Raw genomic sequence first — 16,557 nt, 5'->3', positions numbered from 1 at the left:
TCTTAGTGAGTTATTCTCTTAAGGCTCCATCAGCAGGTGGAATGGAAGACCCCTCCCACCCTGATGCCTTGGGTAACCAAAGCATTATCCTCCTTCAGTGCCTGCTCTGTCTGGAGGACACGCACATCAATGCCTTGTTTCCTGAGGTACTCCACAGCTGATGAGGGTACCTTCGAGGCCTCACTCATCCCCTGGCCAATAACAAGGGTCAGCACGCCTTTCTCGACAACTTCCTGCACATCTGCAGGCTGCACACCAGGAGAACGCTCAGTTCTTGTTTCTCTCCAGTCCCAAGCCTGACGTCCCCCTGGCCACACTTTGCAGTCCTTACAGATTTTAGTAGAGCCTGGGACTTTCATTTGCCCCCTATGAGAGGGAAACAATTTCAGGGGAAGAAGGAGCTTAACCGAACTCCAACGCCCTCTCTTTTCAGAGTTACGATCCCAAACCTCTCCGTGTTTTACCCCTCATCCCGGGCTTTGAGCAGCCTGCCAGCTGGCTGGAGCCCCCAAGGGGAAGCAGGAGGGCAAGGGGCCAACGAGCATGATGTAGGAACTGAGTTCTGTGTGTCATCCCTCGCTAAACACCTTTCCTACCTCTCGGCAGGTTGAATGGGTTTTGGAGGGAGCTTCACCTTGGGAATTATGATGGAATTACAGGGAGGTAGGATGAAGGAGGTGGGCTGGAAGCCTCCTCCAATTCCAGGGCTGTAGTAAGTCCTACCGCGTGAATCACTGTTACCCTGGAGAAAGGACAAATAAGGCAGGAGGTAGCTGGAGCGTCACCGAGCCCACGTGGGTGTGGAGAGGCAGCATGAGTGAAGGTCCCCGGGACTTGGAGACAGAGGGTCCGGCTTTGCCATTAAATAAACATCAGCAAGTTACTTTACCTCTCGGAGCCTTGGTTTCTCTAATTTGCTAGTTATTTTTCTTTCATCTGCAAAGTAGGCTAATAATAATATCTTATATTTGCATACAGGCCTTACAGATTTCACATACTTTTATCTCCTGTAATCCCAACCAAACAATGGAAGGTTTTATTGCCTCCTTAAGTGAGGAAACTGAGCCCTAGAGAGATGAAGAGATTGACTGAAGTTCCCATAGCAAGTAGATGGCACAGATCTGGATGGCAAATAGTGGGAAAGAAGGATAGATAGGGAACTTTGGCTGTGACCCAGACCTGCCAGGATAACAAATAGGTTTCATTTGTGAGGCTAACTGCATTGGATGGAAAACGGCTCTCTGTATCACCATGCTGGGAAAGATTCTGAGGTTCAGTGAGGAAAAAAGTACTGTGATGAATTAGTGATATCTGTTAAGGGCAGGAGGTGGGGTAAATGAAGGCCCAGACGCAGTTGGTTGGCATCTCTAGCCTGGAATCAGACCAGGGATTTCATGTCTAAGTCTTTCCTCTATACTAATCAATTAGGTTAAATTCAAAGGCACCAGCTTGACAAGAGAACTAAGGTGTAGTCTCTGCCTTCAAGGAGCTCACCATCTCTCAAGGACAGAGGCGTGCTATATCGATGATGTGGCAAAGCGTCCCGGGAACGTAGAGAGAGTAATGAGGGCATTTTAGGCAGAGAGACCTGCTTGGTAAAAGCATGGGGCCGTGCAAGTGGGGTGCAGACTGCGTTTGAAGAGCCAGTGGTAATTCTATATGGCTAGAAGATGGGGTCCATAGGGAAAAGTACCAAAAGGAGAGGCTTTGGAAATCAAGGTGGCATCAGATGGTGAAGGGTTCTGAATGCCATGTCTAGAAGTTTGGGTTTTACTACAGAAGCTGTGGAACTCCTTGAAGGATTGAAAGCCAGAGCGATGGGATGTAATTGTGTTGTTGAAAGGCACTGTGGCAGCTGAGGGGGTGGAGGTGAGGGAGGCGAGGCTGGGGGTGGGAAGACAGGAGATCATTGCAGCACTTCAGGTGAAAGAGAACTAGGGCAGCCTCAAAGGAGTTGGAGAGAAGCCCACAAAGGCAGAATTGATAAGACCCAGTGACCCGCTGGATGAGCGGCAAGAGAGAAACCGAGGGCGACTCTAAGGTTTCCAGCCTGGGCACTGAATGGACGGTGATGCTGGGAACAAGAGGGGAAGCACAGGAGAGACTCCCTTCTGAGTAGAGAGGATATCAGTCTGAACACGTTAAAACTAGACTCTCCAGTTAGAGGGAGCCTGTAAGTGTTGGTTGTACAGGGCAGAGGTGAGGGGAATCTGTGGGAGTGGTTGAAACAGCCGAGGAAGGGAGAGTAGAGTGGTTAGAGATGCCAAGGGGGATCCCTGAGAAACACCAACAATTCGGGGCCCGCGAGAGACCACAGCAAGAGAGATGGACCAAACCTAAAGAGACCGGGAGGAGAGAGCCTGGAGGACCATGTCAGAGAGTGAAGATGAGACTCTGCACCCTGTTAGTGCTGACCCACCAAGTGCTCTTGGTACGTCTGTGCACGTATCTAACCCTCCCAACACTCACTCTGGTGAGGTAGATATCATTAGGCCCCTTTTTTTTTGCAGGTAAAGGAAAAGGAAACTCAAAGAGTTTAAGTGATTTGCTCCAAATCCCAAAGCCTAGAAGTGGCAGGGCCACTAATGAGCTAATCAAGGTCTCCAAAATCAGTGGATCCCCACCACATCTCAATAAGAACCGAAGGACAGAGTGTCCAGGGCAGACAGGCTGGCCATCAGTCTCACATGATGCAGAGAGACTGCTGGGGTCGAGGACTGAGAAAACGCCCTTGGCTTTGATGATTGGAAGGTTAGCTGTGACCTTGGAGAGAGATTCTTGGGGCTCTAACTGCCACCAGCTGGCTGTGCGGATCAAGCGGAATTGTGTCTAATGTGCTTCGTATCAATGCAGAGCCTGGGAGTCTGAAGGAGGCTGATGCTGTTATTTTTATTGGTATTAAATATTGGTAAATTGGACCACTTGATATTGCTGACATGGGACCCGTTCTTTAAAACTGGTGATTTTATATGGTTCAACCTAACAGTAAAAGGGGGTGGGCTGGGGTCGGTGGGCAGGAGAGGACAGGAGAAGGCAAGCTGCCAGGGCAAGGGCAGTCCCATGGGGCTGGGGAGCCCTGCCCCCTGGTGGCGGGGAGGTAATCTTCAGCCCCAGTCTGAGGATCGGTGAGGCTTGAAGTTTGCAGGAGTCCCTCTCATCTCCTCCGCTCCTCTCCAGCCATCTGTAGTCTTGCCAGCACCCTCTCCACTAAGTCCAGCTGGGCATGGGGGTGAACTCTCCCTAGGGGGCTCTGTCTGGAAGAATACTTCTAACCTCTCAACTAGGGTGATCCTCTCAACCAGTATCTTTGGGGATCAGTTGGGTTCTCCCCTATGGAGAATCCAGGAGCCTAGGCCAGGTGGTGACTGATTACATAGAGCAGGCTGACACACGAATAAGAGGTCTTCAACAGACCCCTTGATCATCGCCAGCCCAGCCCCTCTGAAATCTCCCCCAGTATGCTTGGGAGCCCTTTCAGTGTCGCAGGTCTTACTGATAACAGTAGAATAACAATGACAACAGAAGTTATTTGTACTAATGCCATTGCTTCCAGCCATGTCTTAGCACCTGGACTGATTTTTCTGGCTCTTCGGTCAAAGTGAGGAGGGATGGGTTAATGTCTCTGAGATGTTCCTCTGGGGTGAGGACCCAGATGGGGCCAGGCCTGCAGGCTCTTGGGATGGCTGGAGCTGGGGCTGAGGAGGCAGTGGTGCATCCTTTGTCCTCAGCTGAACTCTGCACAGTGCCAAGCTTCTCAGACAGGACCAGGATGTGCAGCCCTGCAGCCCTACACAATGGGTAGGCGCAGGCGCTGTGGCCGCTGTGGTGACTCAGAGAGGGAGCGTGCTGGGGGGCTGGGGGGGCTGGAGGGTGAGGAGGCAGGTGCATCAAATAGGCAGTCCCCATGGGCTGCGTGTGCCAGGAAGTCATCCTCCCTCTCCAGCTGGGGAAAGGGGGGTCCCTGAGGTACCCCACTCTGGGCAGTTCTCTGCAGGAACACTGTTCCCTTCTCACAGGGCACAGAGGCACTGCCTGGGGATTGGGGCGGAAGAAGGGGCAGTGGTCCCAATCAGCCCACACTGACAGGACGGGTGGTGTCTGGACAGAGGCGAACATCTGACATGGCCCCATCTCTGTGTTCTTCCCTCTCTTGACCGGAAAACACACAGGGGGGTCAGAAGGGCCAGATGGAGGTCACAGGCTCCCAGGAAACGCTTTGAAGGCTTTTATCCTTTCTTTTGATCAGTCTATGAGAACTTTCCAAACGTTGACACAAGGGAAGAAAAGCCTATTCTTCCTTGGGCCAGGGCCTTGTGTCAGGCCGAGGCTAGAGGATGGGAGGGAAGGGGAAGGAGACTGGAGGGTGAGAGGCAGAGGCAGCAGTGACTCAGCTGGCAAGGCAGGCCCCCTGACACACACACGGCCCTTTTCTTCCCCACCTCAAGATTTGTGTGCATCTGGCTCTGTTTCTATTTGTTTGTTTTCTTTGGGGCAGGACAGAAGGGAGATTAATGAACAAAGCCATCAAGTTTAAAAAGAACCCCAAGCCCGACTCCATTCTTCTCCCAACCTTGAGGGCTTACATAATCCCGCAGTGCTTTTCTTCCAGGCCTTCCTTGACACCCGTCTCCTTTCTCCTCTCTTCCCCCCTCTCTCATTAAGAACACTTGAGAGCCCAGAAATGCTCCTTTTCAGTCCCCAGTGCAGCTGATCTCCTCCTGGAGGCCTCCAATCCGCTATTCAAGTTGGAGTTGGTATCCAAAACAGAGATAATATGGTTGGTGAGAGGGGGCTGAGTAGCAGTCTCCTGTCTCCACCAAGGCCAGTGGGAGGGATGAGACGAATCTGTATTGGGAGGGACACAGGCTGGATGTGGACATTTAAAACAGGAAATGACCTTGAAAACCCTCAAGCACAGAGCCTCCCAACCTGACCCAGAAACAGGTTGTGAAGGGCAGAGGGAATTTTACCCCAGAAGACACAGGGATGGGCCATAAGCTCCCACACACTGGACATCCTTGAAATCTGTTTTGTCTTTTAAATTATGTAAATTTTTCATTCTACTCCATCAGACATCGTTTGTTTAATATTAAAATAAGATTTTCCCTCAAAACCCTTGAGTAAAATTGATAGCTCAGGAAAATACATTAAATTTAATCCTGTGGTTCTGAACACCTCCTGGCACACTACTTTGAGAAGTGTGGAGCTAATCCAATGCCCTTTTTCCACAATTAAAGATATAATGGCTGAAGAGGTATAGACACCTACCCAAGGTCACTTTTAGTCAGAGGCAGAGTTGAGGCTGGCACCTAAGTCTCTTGCTTCCCAGTCGAGCCCACTTTCTACCAGATAATGCTGCCTCCTTAGTTCTATCTCCAGGGTGCTAGGCTTGGACACGTACCTAGCTCAGCTGTCTAAGATGAGTGTGGGCTTAGAGACCAGCCCAGCCTTAGGCCCGGGAGCTGGTCATGCTCACAACCCCTCTGCGCAGAGCTCTCTCAAAACGTAGCACTTGAGCATGATGGGCAGTTACTGGGACAGAGAAGGAGCTGGTACTACCACTTTCTATTTCTATCTCTACCCCCCAGTGACTGGTTCAGGTATTCCTGTACCTTCACACCTAAAATAATCGGATTAGTTCATAGCTATAGTGGGAACGCCTCCTGTCTTCCTAGAAACTGCCTTCCTTTCTGATCCTGTTTCCAAACCCCTAAATCAAGAAGCTCTTTTCTGGAGGGAAGAAGTAGGGAGAATAGAAGGTTGTGGGGCTTAGAATGCCTTTACTAATGTGGGCACCTAGGCTTCGGGTTATGGGTGGAGATACAGTGTGACGCAGAATTTGAAGGTCCGAGCTGCGATTTGATGGATAGCATAGTATTCTTCCATATCGCCATCTTCCAAAATCAGATTTCTAGGAGGCTGAAGAAACTCTTAGGGGAAGAAGGGATGATCCAGACAGATGTGCAGGGAGTGAAAAAACAAAGAGGACAGTGAAAAGGAGGATAGAATCAGGGAGACACATTTTGGTAACAGCCAGCATGAAATACGAGCAAGGCAGTGTAGATGATAGAAGAGATGAGAAGAGAGTTGGGAGCAGAGCCCAAGAGAAGGAAATGGGGAGGATAAAGACCTGCCATGCAAACCTAGGAGAGGAGCACTGAGATGGAACAATCATAACAAAAGAGTATCACCGCTAACCATCAGATGCACCCTGGGTGTCATTGCTGGTGAATTCTTCACACCTGGCTGGTTCCTGCTAGACTCCTATCATGCGCTAGGTGTCCATCTTCTCTGCTTGTTGAGTGTGGAATTTGCTCATCAAAGGCAAGTTCAGTATATAGTATTAACCTGAAGCTATAGTGGAAAGGACTTTGTAATGCAGCCAGAGCTAGGTACTAATCTCAGCTCTGCTACTTATATGTTGCACTGCCTGGGCTCTCTGAACCCCAGTTTCATAAGTAACTGTGAAGATAAAAACTCTGTTCCCCAGAGTTGTTGCAAAGATAAAATGTGAAGTGCTGGTCTAAACTAGGCATTCAGTAAATGATAGTTGCTCTCCTTCTCTCTTCTTCCATTTCCTTGAACCAAACATCAGGAAGAAGTACTCCATGGTCAAAAGAGAAAACTCACCCAGTGGCTCTGTGAAAGGGTATGCGGCTAGAGCACCATGAAGAGGAGGCCAAGTCCCTGCATCTGATCCCTGTGGGAGGCATGGGGCTCCACACCCACGCCATGTGGCTCTCACCCTTCATTCTAGTGGCCACAAGGCAGGAGGGTGTTGTGGGATCAGAGCCCATCATTGTTTTCCCGATTTGTCCTGTTAAGTCTTTCATGTGCTCCCAACACTTCAACCAAAATGATTGGCTCCTATCCCCTGCTGGCCCTGAATCTACTCAATGCTGTACCTTTTGCTTGTACTGCTCCCTTCCCTGGAGGTGCCTGCTCTTTGACACCCCCAAACTCCAGTCTCCAAGGGTCCAAATCTTGCCTATCCTTCAGGCCCAGTCCCAATGCCACCTTCCTCTATATAATCTGCCCTGAGTGAGACAGTCAGGTATGGAGGAAAAAACTCAACTCCTGGTTGTGACTTACTCATAACAACCTAGTAATAAGTGGGGATAATAAATGGGGATAATAACATTCCTACAGGGTTGTTTGAGGAATTATATGAGCTAACATTAAAATATCCCCAACAACTTAGCCCGGTGCCTAGCACCTAACAGGTTCTCAATCAGTACTCGTTCGTCACCTTCTCAGCCCCACCCCCTTGAGCTAGATGTCACCTTTCCCTTTGCAAAGTCCCTCAGCACTTCATGGGTCCCTATTCCATGGCACTTATCACTTCTTGCCTGTTATGTGGTTGTCTCCCTTAATAGACTGCAAGGTCCTCAAGGCCAGAGTCCACACCTAATTCACCTCCATAATTCAAGCGTCTTGTTTAGAATCCGGCACCCTGTAAATGTTTATTGTATCAATGCATGAAAACACAACTGAGACTGCATGGATCTTCCCGTGTGGTGGGCAGCATCATTACAGATGAGGACATTTGGTTTGTTTGTGTATCTATTAGTGTCTATAATTAGTTAGTGGGGTTTCTGTGGATACAAGGAAAAAGAGAAAACATCATAAGAAAAATCAAGAGAAGACACAAACAAGAAGGGGGAGTGAGAAGGCCCCAGAGAGAGAGAGGCCCTGGACCAGAGTGAAGTTCCATCTGTTGTACCCAGGCCAAGAGCTTCCACATATCCTTAGTCCTCCTGGAGGATGGAGTCCGTTCCCAGTGCTCTTAGATTGGCCCCTACACCTGGAGTGATTTGGGAGCCCCTTCTGCTCATTTATTCACTCACAAACTACTTCTTGAGCACCTACTCTGTGCCATACATTGTGTTAGTCCTATATCAGACTCATCAAAACATATTATGGCTGAATCCTTATTTTAATAAGCTTCTTTGTAGTAGAAGACACATGCTATACCAAGTAGATGTGCCGTAAGAGATATAGATGGAGATATATATAATGCATATATTCAGAAAAGATAGGCCTTACTTAAGTCTGTGCAGATCAGAGAAGGCTTCCTGGAAGAGGAGTCATTTGAACTGGGCTCTGAAAGATATCATGGCTATGTAGAGACAAGGAGAAAGGGAGGTCGGGAAAAGAGAAGAGCATGAACAATCACGTGAAGGCAGGAAAGCATGGGTGTGTACGACAGGGAGCAGGGGACAGTTGGTTCGTCTGAAGTTTGCCATAGGAGAGATGAGGCAGGAATGAGGTGTAGAAGCAGACCACGCAACTGTGTCAGACTGAGTTTGGCTTCTCTTTGATAGCTAGTGGACACATTACCTGTCAAACCTAAACCCAAAGGTAGAAGGGATTGAGTTGGGGAAGGATTTTGGAGATGGTTACAGTATAATGACAAGTGGAGTTTGGAGGCAGAGAGGTTTGGGAGGCCGAAGATCTCGATTTACCAAGTCACATAGTCTCTCGGAGCTTCGGTTTCTTCATTCATAAACTGAGGATTGTCATCGTAATACCTTATAGGAATTCCATGAGAATACAATGTGAAAGTGCTTTGTGAAGTGGTGGATACGTGTGCACTGATTTGTGATCAGAGGTGTAACTCGGGAAGAGTGATCCAGTAGTAGCGTAGGAAGGATTTGGGGAGAGAAAGAATAGAGACAGGAGATGTGTAGGAGGCTGATGATTCAGCAAAAAGGTGTGAAGGACCTAAAGTAAGACAGTGAAATGAAGGGGAAGAGACACAAGTAACCCACAGCTCGTGGCATCCAGTGAATATTGAGATGAGATGAGGAAGGAGGGGAGTTTGAGATAATCCCTAGATTTTCAAAGGATGATGGCACTGTTAACTATTTAGGAAACCAAAGAGAAGCAGGGGTAGAGAAGAAAGGGTTCATTCACACATGGAGGTGGATGCATTTAGGATTCGTGCCCCAAAGCTTCTTCATTCAGGTTGCTCTTGCCACAGAGAGAACAGATAAAGCTCTCTGCTCAGGGCTGCTTCCCTGCCCACCACCCCTCCCTACCCCAGCCTGACAGGTTTCAGGAGAAGGTGCACAGCTCTAACCTGCCCCCTCCACCACTGCCCCGCGGAGGGGCTGAAGCATCCTTTCTGGTCACTCAATTTGACAGAGTCTGCCCCTATGCCCACAGCTATTCCCAAGCAAGGCTTGTTTTCCTCCTTCATCTTCCAGCAAAGGGGACAGCGAACCCAGAGGGAGCTGGGACCAGTGCCTTGGGGCTTGCTCTCTCCCACCTTCAGAAAAAAGAAATCGCAAACATTTGCACATGAGCAGAGTCCGTGAGGCAGACCAAGGCTGCAGCTCTGACTCAGGCCTCTGTCTCTCTAAATCAGGCTTCCAGTCATCCCTTTACTCAGACTTTCTTAACAAACTGCACTTGGTACTGGGGAAACAGGTGACGTTCACAGTCTGTGGGCTTAAATTGAGAACTCACAGATGGCAAACAGTGGTAAACAAACCATTGCAAAGCACGACGATGTTTGAAAATAGGAATGTGTACAAACCATGCTTAGTAAACCCATGCTGGGGGCGGGGAGGTAGAGGAGATGAGCTGTTTCTTCGAGGGTCAGGGAGGCTTCCAAAGGGGCAGCTAACACTTGAGTGAGTTTTGAAAGATAAGCTGGAGGTCATCAGGTGGGCACGGAGCGGGTCCAGTGCAAAAGCGGGTCCAAAGGTAGAAGGGATGAACAGCGAGGTGCTTTGTGGAGCTGGAGTCTACGATACGTGTGGAAGAGTGGCAAGACCAAAGCCAAGAAGGAGGCAGAGACCAAATCATGAAGGGCCTTGAGTGCCATGCTCAGAGCAGTGGGGAGCCGGGGATCAGTTTTACTCACAAGAGGAGTGTCTGTACTGCAGAGCAGTCCTGTACTCAAGAAGGGCTCTGATAAATCCATTCATTCTGGAGAACAAATGACTCAGGTAAAGAAAGCTCTAGGTCAGTCTGCAGGCAGGAAGCAGAAGGAGGGAGAGGTATTTGCTGAGGGAACCTGCTGGACATCACTGTAGGTGTGACTGGCCTTTGTTTTAGGGACTCGTTAGTTTAATTTTTAGAGGAGAAAGAAGGTGATTGTGTCTGTTTCTCTTCTGACCACTCAGAGGCTGCTTTTGTTTTCAGAATTCTTCAGCTCCTGTCCCTGGTATCTGGCTGGGACTGTTTTGGGGGAAACAGCACCCTCTAGAGGAGAGAGTTTGTGTGTTTCAGGTGGGGCAGCAACAAACCATTTCCAGAACTCGGGCCTGCTCCCTTCCCAGGGGCCCGGGGGGGTGGAGTGTGGCTGATTGTTTATCTGCTGCTGACTCTCACTACCGGGGAGAACAAAGCTGCCTGGCTCTGGGAGGTGCAGCAGATAATAGCTGGAGGAGGCAGATACAAAGGCTGGCAACAGCAGGCACACAGCTGGAGGTGGCAATCACAACAAAGAGGTCTAGCCAGTACCAAAATCTCCAGTGCCCCGAATCTGTAGCCTTAACGCTGGGCTCTGGAAGCTCCGGGCTCTGTCTTCTCTGTCTCAGCTGTGATCCTCTATACAGGGGACCACAGAGGCACCTCCTGAAAACAAGAGACTGTGAGAATGAACCTGGGATGCACAGAAGCAGTTGCTACAATTTAAAAGTTCTGGATCAGAAGCCAGAAGACCTGGGTTCTGGTTCCAAAACTACTTGGAGCAAATCTCTCTGAACCTTAGTTTCTAATGATGCCTTTCCTACTTACCTCATGGTGTGGGGGTCAAATTACATGTTTCATAAACTGTAAAATGATATATAATCATAGACTATTATCTTGGGAACGATAAGCAAGACTTTCCTTGGGCCCCAAGAGCTTCCATTTCCCCAGATATAGAGTCTCTCTTCGGCACAAACAAAGCTAGGGCTTTGATGTGGGATCTCTGGATGTCATGGTAGAAGGGGCGGGGTAGAGATGGGGAGGAGGCAGGCATCTTGATCCTCTATGAATGTAGCTGGAAACTTAAAAACAATCTTTAACCTTCCCACCCAAAACTTTAATCTCCTCTCTAGAATCTCTGCAAAGCGCTCGTCCAACCTGTCCTTGAACACCACTGGGGACAGGGTACTTTCTACCTTTTGAGATGCTCTTTCTACATTTGTTACAATGTTCTTCATATCAGTCTGGAATCTTTTTCTCAGTGGTTTGAGCTCACTGGTCCTGGTTGTTCCCCTTGGAGCTCAAAGAACAAATCCAAACCTTTGTTCACATGGCAGCCCTTCAAACCAAATATTCTCACATAGCCTTCATATCCCTCAGATCGTCTCTCCTCCCAAGTAAAGTTCCCCGTTTCCTTCAAACACGTCTCATATGATTTGGTTCTGAATCCTTTCATGTCCTGATTGCTCCTTGAGACTCAATACTGCAGATGTGGGATCAACAGAGCAGAATCAACTGAATCCTTATTTTATTCTAGATACTTTAATTCAACTAAAGCAGCTTAAGATTGCATTGCTTTTTTTGGCAACCAAAACATGTAGATAACTCACACTGGATTACTTTCTGTTAAAATGCCTAATTTCATTTTCATGGTTCTGCTTACGAGATCACATCTTTCCAATGCAGAACTTGCTCAGGTAATTTTTGGACCCAAATGTAATCAAACATTTATCCTTTTTGCTCGATTTGGCCCACTCCTCTGCTCCTTTTGGATCCTAATTCTGCCTCAGACCTTTCATTTGCAGTCCGTCCCAGCTCTGTGTCATCTGCATAACTGATGGCCATGTGTTCCATATTTTTGAATAAAATTAGTGTTAAGACCATCGACTAGGGCAAGGCCAAAGATAATGCTCTGTGGTACATTGCTAGAAAACTGATTCCAGGCTATCATGATCCGCTCACCAGCAACAGTGATTTTTTATTTTTATTTATTTATTTTTTTGCGGTACGCGGGCCTCTCACCGTTGCGGCCTCTCCCGTTGTGGAGCACAGGCTCCGGACGCGCAGGCTCAGTGGCCATGGCTCACGGGCCCAGCCGCACCACGGAATGTGGGATTCTCCTGGACCGGGGCACGAACCCGTGTCCCCTGCATCGGCAGGCGGACTCTCAACCACTGCGCCACCAGGGAAGCCCTGATTTTTTAAGTCACCCAATTAGAGAAGCATTCTGTTCATTTTTCTCTGTCGTATCCCCAAGGACCTAACTTGAGATCTTGTCAAAATCTTGCTTAGATGCACTTTCTCTGTTGCATTTCTCTGATCTGCCAATTTAGTAACCTTGTCATAAAAGGAAATTAAGTTAGCGTGATGTGATGTTACTTGTTCCTAGTAACCCCAGACTGGGTCCTACTGATAACTACCTTTCCCCCACTCTGCCCAAGAATTCACTTTCTTAATGTTCCATTCTAGAATCTTGCCTGTGGTTGATACCTTATCTGTTTGTCTGTAGTTTGTGAAATGTACTTCATTTTTCTTTTTGAAAATTAAAATTATGCTCACTTATCCACAACTTTCCAGCACTTCCTTTGTTCTCTAGAATCTGTTTTAGATTCCCCTGTTCCTCAAAATCTCCTGTAGAGGTTTCACATCTTTTCGCGAGTTTGAGGGTCAAAGGAGAAGGCATGCTAATGTGTAAACTTTGAATGGTACATAGATGCAAGCTTTGTGGTGGTTGTTTCTTTTATTAATATTACTACTATTGAGTACTGAATGGGGCTTCACTTGGGCTCTAAATAAGAATTCTTCAAACTTCAGAATTACAAAGCCTCCCTCTTGCTTGAAAGTAGCCAAGGATATTGGGAAGTGGATGGCATCCAGTTCTGGCCAAGAAGTCTCATGTGTATGGAAGTTCCAAGTGGGTGGTGTAAAATGGGCTCCAGGTTGCCTCTGAATATTCTGGGATTCTCATCTGTTGGTGATTTCCAATTTAGTGTCTGCTTGGGTGGATATATGAATGGACCCAAATAATTTAGAGTTTCCCAGGGGTAAGGCCATGGGAATACAGAATAAGGGCAGGGTGAAGGAGAATGATAAAATGCAGTGGTATAGACTTCTCAGAATGGAGAACGTGATGAGCCACTCTGTGTTCTCCAAGAAGAACTAAAATTCCCCAGAGGTCACCTGCTCCTTCTCAGAAGGTCTGGCCATCAGATCCAGAGTCCAAGGGCTCAAGTGATTGCAATTCTTTCTCTGATGGAAAAGTACAAGTTATTCCTTGGGCAGGGGTGCCAGGCACTTTGTATTAAGTGAGTTGTCTCCTATTTCAGAGCCTTGTCCCACTTTCTACTATCAGAGTAAATAGCAATCCTGAATTTGAACTTGTGCAGACATAGCCACAAACTAACATACACTCCTACCTCTTCTACTTCACTCAGTCAAGACAATTTTGCCACCTACAACCTGGCATTTCTCCCAGTCCTTGGGAAAATGTTCCTGTGCTGCCAGGAGGCTTCAGTTTGATGTTTTTCCTCCACCATCGCTTGTTTATTTATTTATTTAATAAATTTATTTATTTATTTTTGGCTGCATTGGGTCTTCATTGCTGCGCACGGGCTTTCTCTAGTTGCGGAGAGCAGGGACTACTCTTCACTGTGGTGCGCGGGCTTCTCATTGCAGTGGCTTCTCTTGTTGCTGAGCACGGGCTCTAGGCGCGCGGGCTTCAGTAGTTGTGGCTCGCGGGCTCCAGAGCGCAGGCTCAGTAGTTGTGGCACATGGGCTTAGTTGCTCTGTGGCACGTGGGATCTTCCCGGACCAGGGCTCGAACCCGTGTCCCCTGCATTGGCAGATTCTTAACCACTGTGCCACCAGGGAAGCCCCCACCATCACTTGTTTATTTTTGCTCAGTTCTGTCTGTGCTCTTCCCAACACCACCCCAGACCCTAACCCGGACCTAATTTCCCCAGAAGATGCAAATAGATGATGACAATAATAATGATAATGACAATGATAATACTAATAGCGAAATGGGCAGGGTGCTTAGAGAACATCTTAAGGGGTAGAAGAATGGGCAGTTTCTGCTATCTTCTGAGCCAGGCGAATATCTTTGTATCACCAGTGAGTACTGACGTGGAAGTAGGGGAGAGAACGGAGAAATTAAGGGCATGTGTGTGTTAAGGGGGACTGGCTTGGAAGGAGTTCAACAGGATAGTCTTTCTTGCTGCTGCCATTCTTGAGGGTGGGGAGGGATCCTATTTCAGAATTAGAGATCTTCACGGAACTGGTTTTGTGGTGAATGGAGACCAGTAGAGCCCTCTTTAGTCTCACTCCCACCTTCAAGGAACTGTGAGCTTATTACTCTTTCTTCTCTGCTTCTCCTAAGAATTACAAATGTCAGACTGTACTGCAATTGTTTGCTTACTGAACATGAATCTTTCTCACTATGCTGTGAGTTCTTGGCGAGCAAGGATGCCGTCAGATTCATCTTTGACCTTCCAGCATCTTGCACTACAGTGCCTGGCATATAGCAAGTGCTCAGTAAACATTTGCTAATAAGAGGACAAATCAGTGGCACTAAAATGAATGTTTCTTCTTCCTTCCCATTGGGTGGTGGCTGGGAGTTGCTGGATTTTTGCAATACCGCTCATTATGCTGTCTTGCTCTCTGCAGATGACGTCGGTTGCCAAGGTGTATTACAGCCAAACCACTCAGACAGAAAGCCGGCCCCTAATGGGCCCAGGGATACGACGGAGGAGAGTCCTGACAAAAGATGGCCGCAGCAATGTGAGAATGGAGCACATTGCTGACAAGCGCTTCCTCTACCTCAAGGACCTGTGGACAACCTTCATTGACATGCAGTGGCGCTACAAGCTTCTGCTTTTCTCTGCAACCTTTGCAGGCACCTGGTTCCTCTTTGGTGTGGTGTGGTATCTGGTAGCTGTAGCCCATGGGGACCTGCTGGAGCTGGGACCCCCAGCCAACCATACCCCCTGTGTGGTACAGGTGCACACGCTCACCGGGGCCTTCCTCTTCTCCCTCGAGTCCCAGACCACCATTGGCTATGGCTTCCGCTACATCAGTGAGGAGTGCCCACTGGCCATCGTGCTTCTTATTGCCCAGCTGGTGCTCACCACCATCCTGGAAATCTTCATCACGGGTACCTTCCTGGCAAAGATTGCCCGGCCCAAGAAGCGGGCGGAGACCATCCGTTTCAGCCAGCATGCGGTTGTAGCTGCACACAATGGAAAGCCCTGTCTTATGATCCGAGTCGCCAACATGCGTAAGAGCCTCCTCATTGGCTGCCAGGTGACAGGCAAACTGCTTCAGACCCACCAGACAAAGGAGGGTGAGAACATCCGGCTCAACCAGGTCAATGTGACTTTCCAAGTGGACACGGCTTCTGACAGCCCCTTCCTCATCCTGCCCCTTACCTTCTACCACGTGGTGGATGAGACCAGTCCCTTGAAAGACCTGCCCCTCCGCAGTGGTGAGGGAGACTTCGAGCTGGTGCTGATCCTAAGTGGGACAGTGGAATCCACCAGCGCCACCTGCCAGGTGCGCACTTCCTATCTGCCGGAGGAGATCCTTTGGGGCTACGAGTTCACGCCCGCCATCTCGCTGTCAGCCAGTGGCAAATACATAGCAGACTTTAGCCTTTTTGACCAAGTTGTGAAAGTAGCCTCTCCGAGTGGCCTCCGCGACACCAGTGTACGCTACAGAGACCCTGAAAAGCTCAAGTTGGAGGAGTCATTAAGGGAGCAGGATGAGAAGGAGGGCAGTGCCATTAGTGTGCGCATCAGCAATGTCTGATGGCTTGGTTCCCCACCTCCCCGTACTTCTGGTCTCTTTTCCTCTTTTGGCATCCTGGGTGAGGGATATTACCCAGGCTTACTGGACAGCCCCAGAAGCACCCTTCTCCACTCCCTCTTCTTTAACCCAGCTGGCCTGTAGTAGTCTAGGCCAACTGGACTTCCTCCCGTTGTTCCCTTCACCTCACCGCACTTCCACCCCAAGATGCACACGTCCCTTAAGCCAGGATGGGGGAAGGAGAGGGAAGATTAGGCTGAAGTGGCTTAGAAGGCCTCAGCCATGCCTGGAGACTCACATTAGGAGGACCATGCAGTTGGATGGATAGGCTCCCCCCACCCCGCCACCTCTCACCACCACCACCAGAAAGTTTGGTGCTTTAAGGCTGGAGTCCCCTCCCTATCTTTCCACTTAGCAAGTTCCCTAAGGCAAGACTCTCTCTCTGATGGTCCCTTTGGGGTTTGTGCCCTCAGAAATATAGGAGTCCAGAATCATTTTATTCTGAAGTCTCTACCAAAACCTGTTGAAAGAAGCCAGGGTTTTTCATGGTGTAGTTAATTTCTGTTGGCAACTCCTGACTATAACCTGGGACCTTGGTCCCCATTGTTCTCCTCTTTCTAGTTTCTCAAGTGGACACTTTCTTAGGATACCCAGTTCCCACATAGATGCCTCTGCTCCCAGAGAACTGAAGTTGACCCGGGAGATATAAAGCACACAGGCACAGCCACCACACCTGCTCCTGACCTGAATACTGAACTCTTCATTGTGGGGCGACTAATACAGAGCTATTGTCTAAAACCTTGAACCTGGCCTTCAGGCAGCCCTGGGGGCATC

General features: G+C 48.7%; 1 protein-coding gene across 1 annotated transcript; it reads left to right on the top strand.

Moving 5' to 3' along the window:
• Positions 1 to 14,310: 14,310 nt before the first annotated feature.
• Positions 14,311 to 16,042, top strand: KCNJ10 (potassium inwardly rectifying channel subfamily J member 10). The gene has a single exon (XM_027095083.1). It carries the CDS (start codon positions 14,500 to 14,502, stop codon positions 15,724 to 15,726), a length of 1,227 nt encoding a protein of 408 aa, XP_026950884.1. The 5' UTR covers positions 14,311 to 14,499; the 3' UTR covers positions 15,727 to 16,042.
• Positions 16,043 to 16,557: the final 515 nt, after the last annotated feature.

The sequence above is a fragment of the Aethalodelphis obliquidens genome, unplaced genomic scaffold (genome assembly GCF_003676395.1).
Source record: "Aethalodelphis obliquidens isolate GAN/ISIS:26980383/991018 unplaced genomic scaffold, ASM367639v1 scaffold90, whole genome shotgun sequence".
In the NCBI taxonomy this organism is placed as follows: Eukaryota; Metazoa; Chordata; class Mammalia; order Artiodactyla; family Delphinidae; genus Aethalodelphis; species Aethalodelphis obliquidens.
The sequence above is the reverse complement of the archived record's forward strand: the minus strand, read 5'-3'. Positions and strand labels throughout refer to the sequence as shown.

What these genes read in the sequence shown, in the direction of transcription:
- KCNJ10 (XM_027095083.1), top strand. Translation starts at nt 14,500, where the DNA reads ATGTTTCTTCTTCCTTCCCATTGGGTGGTGGCTGGGAGTTGCTGGATT.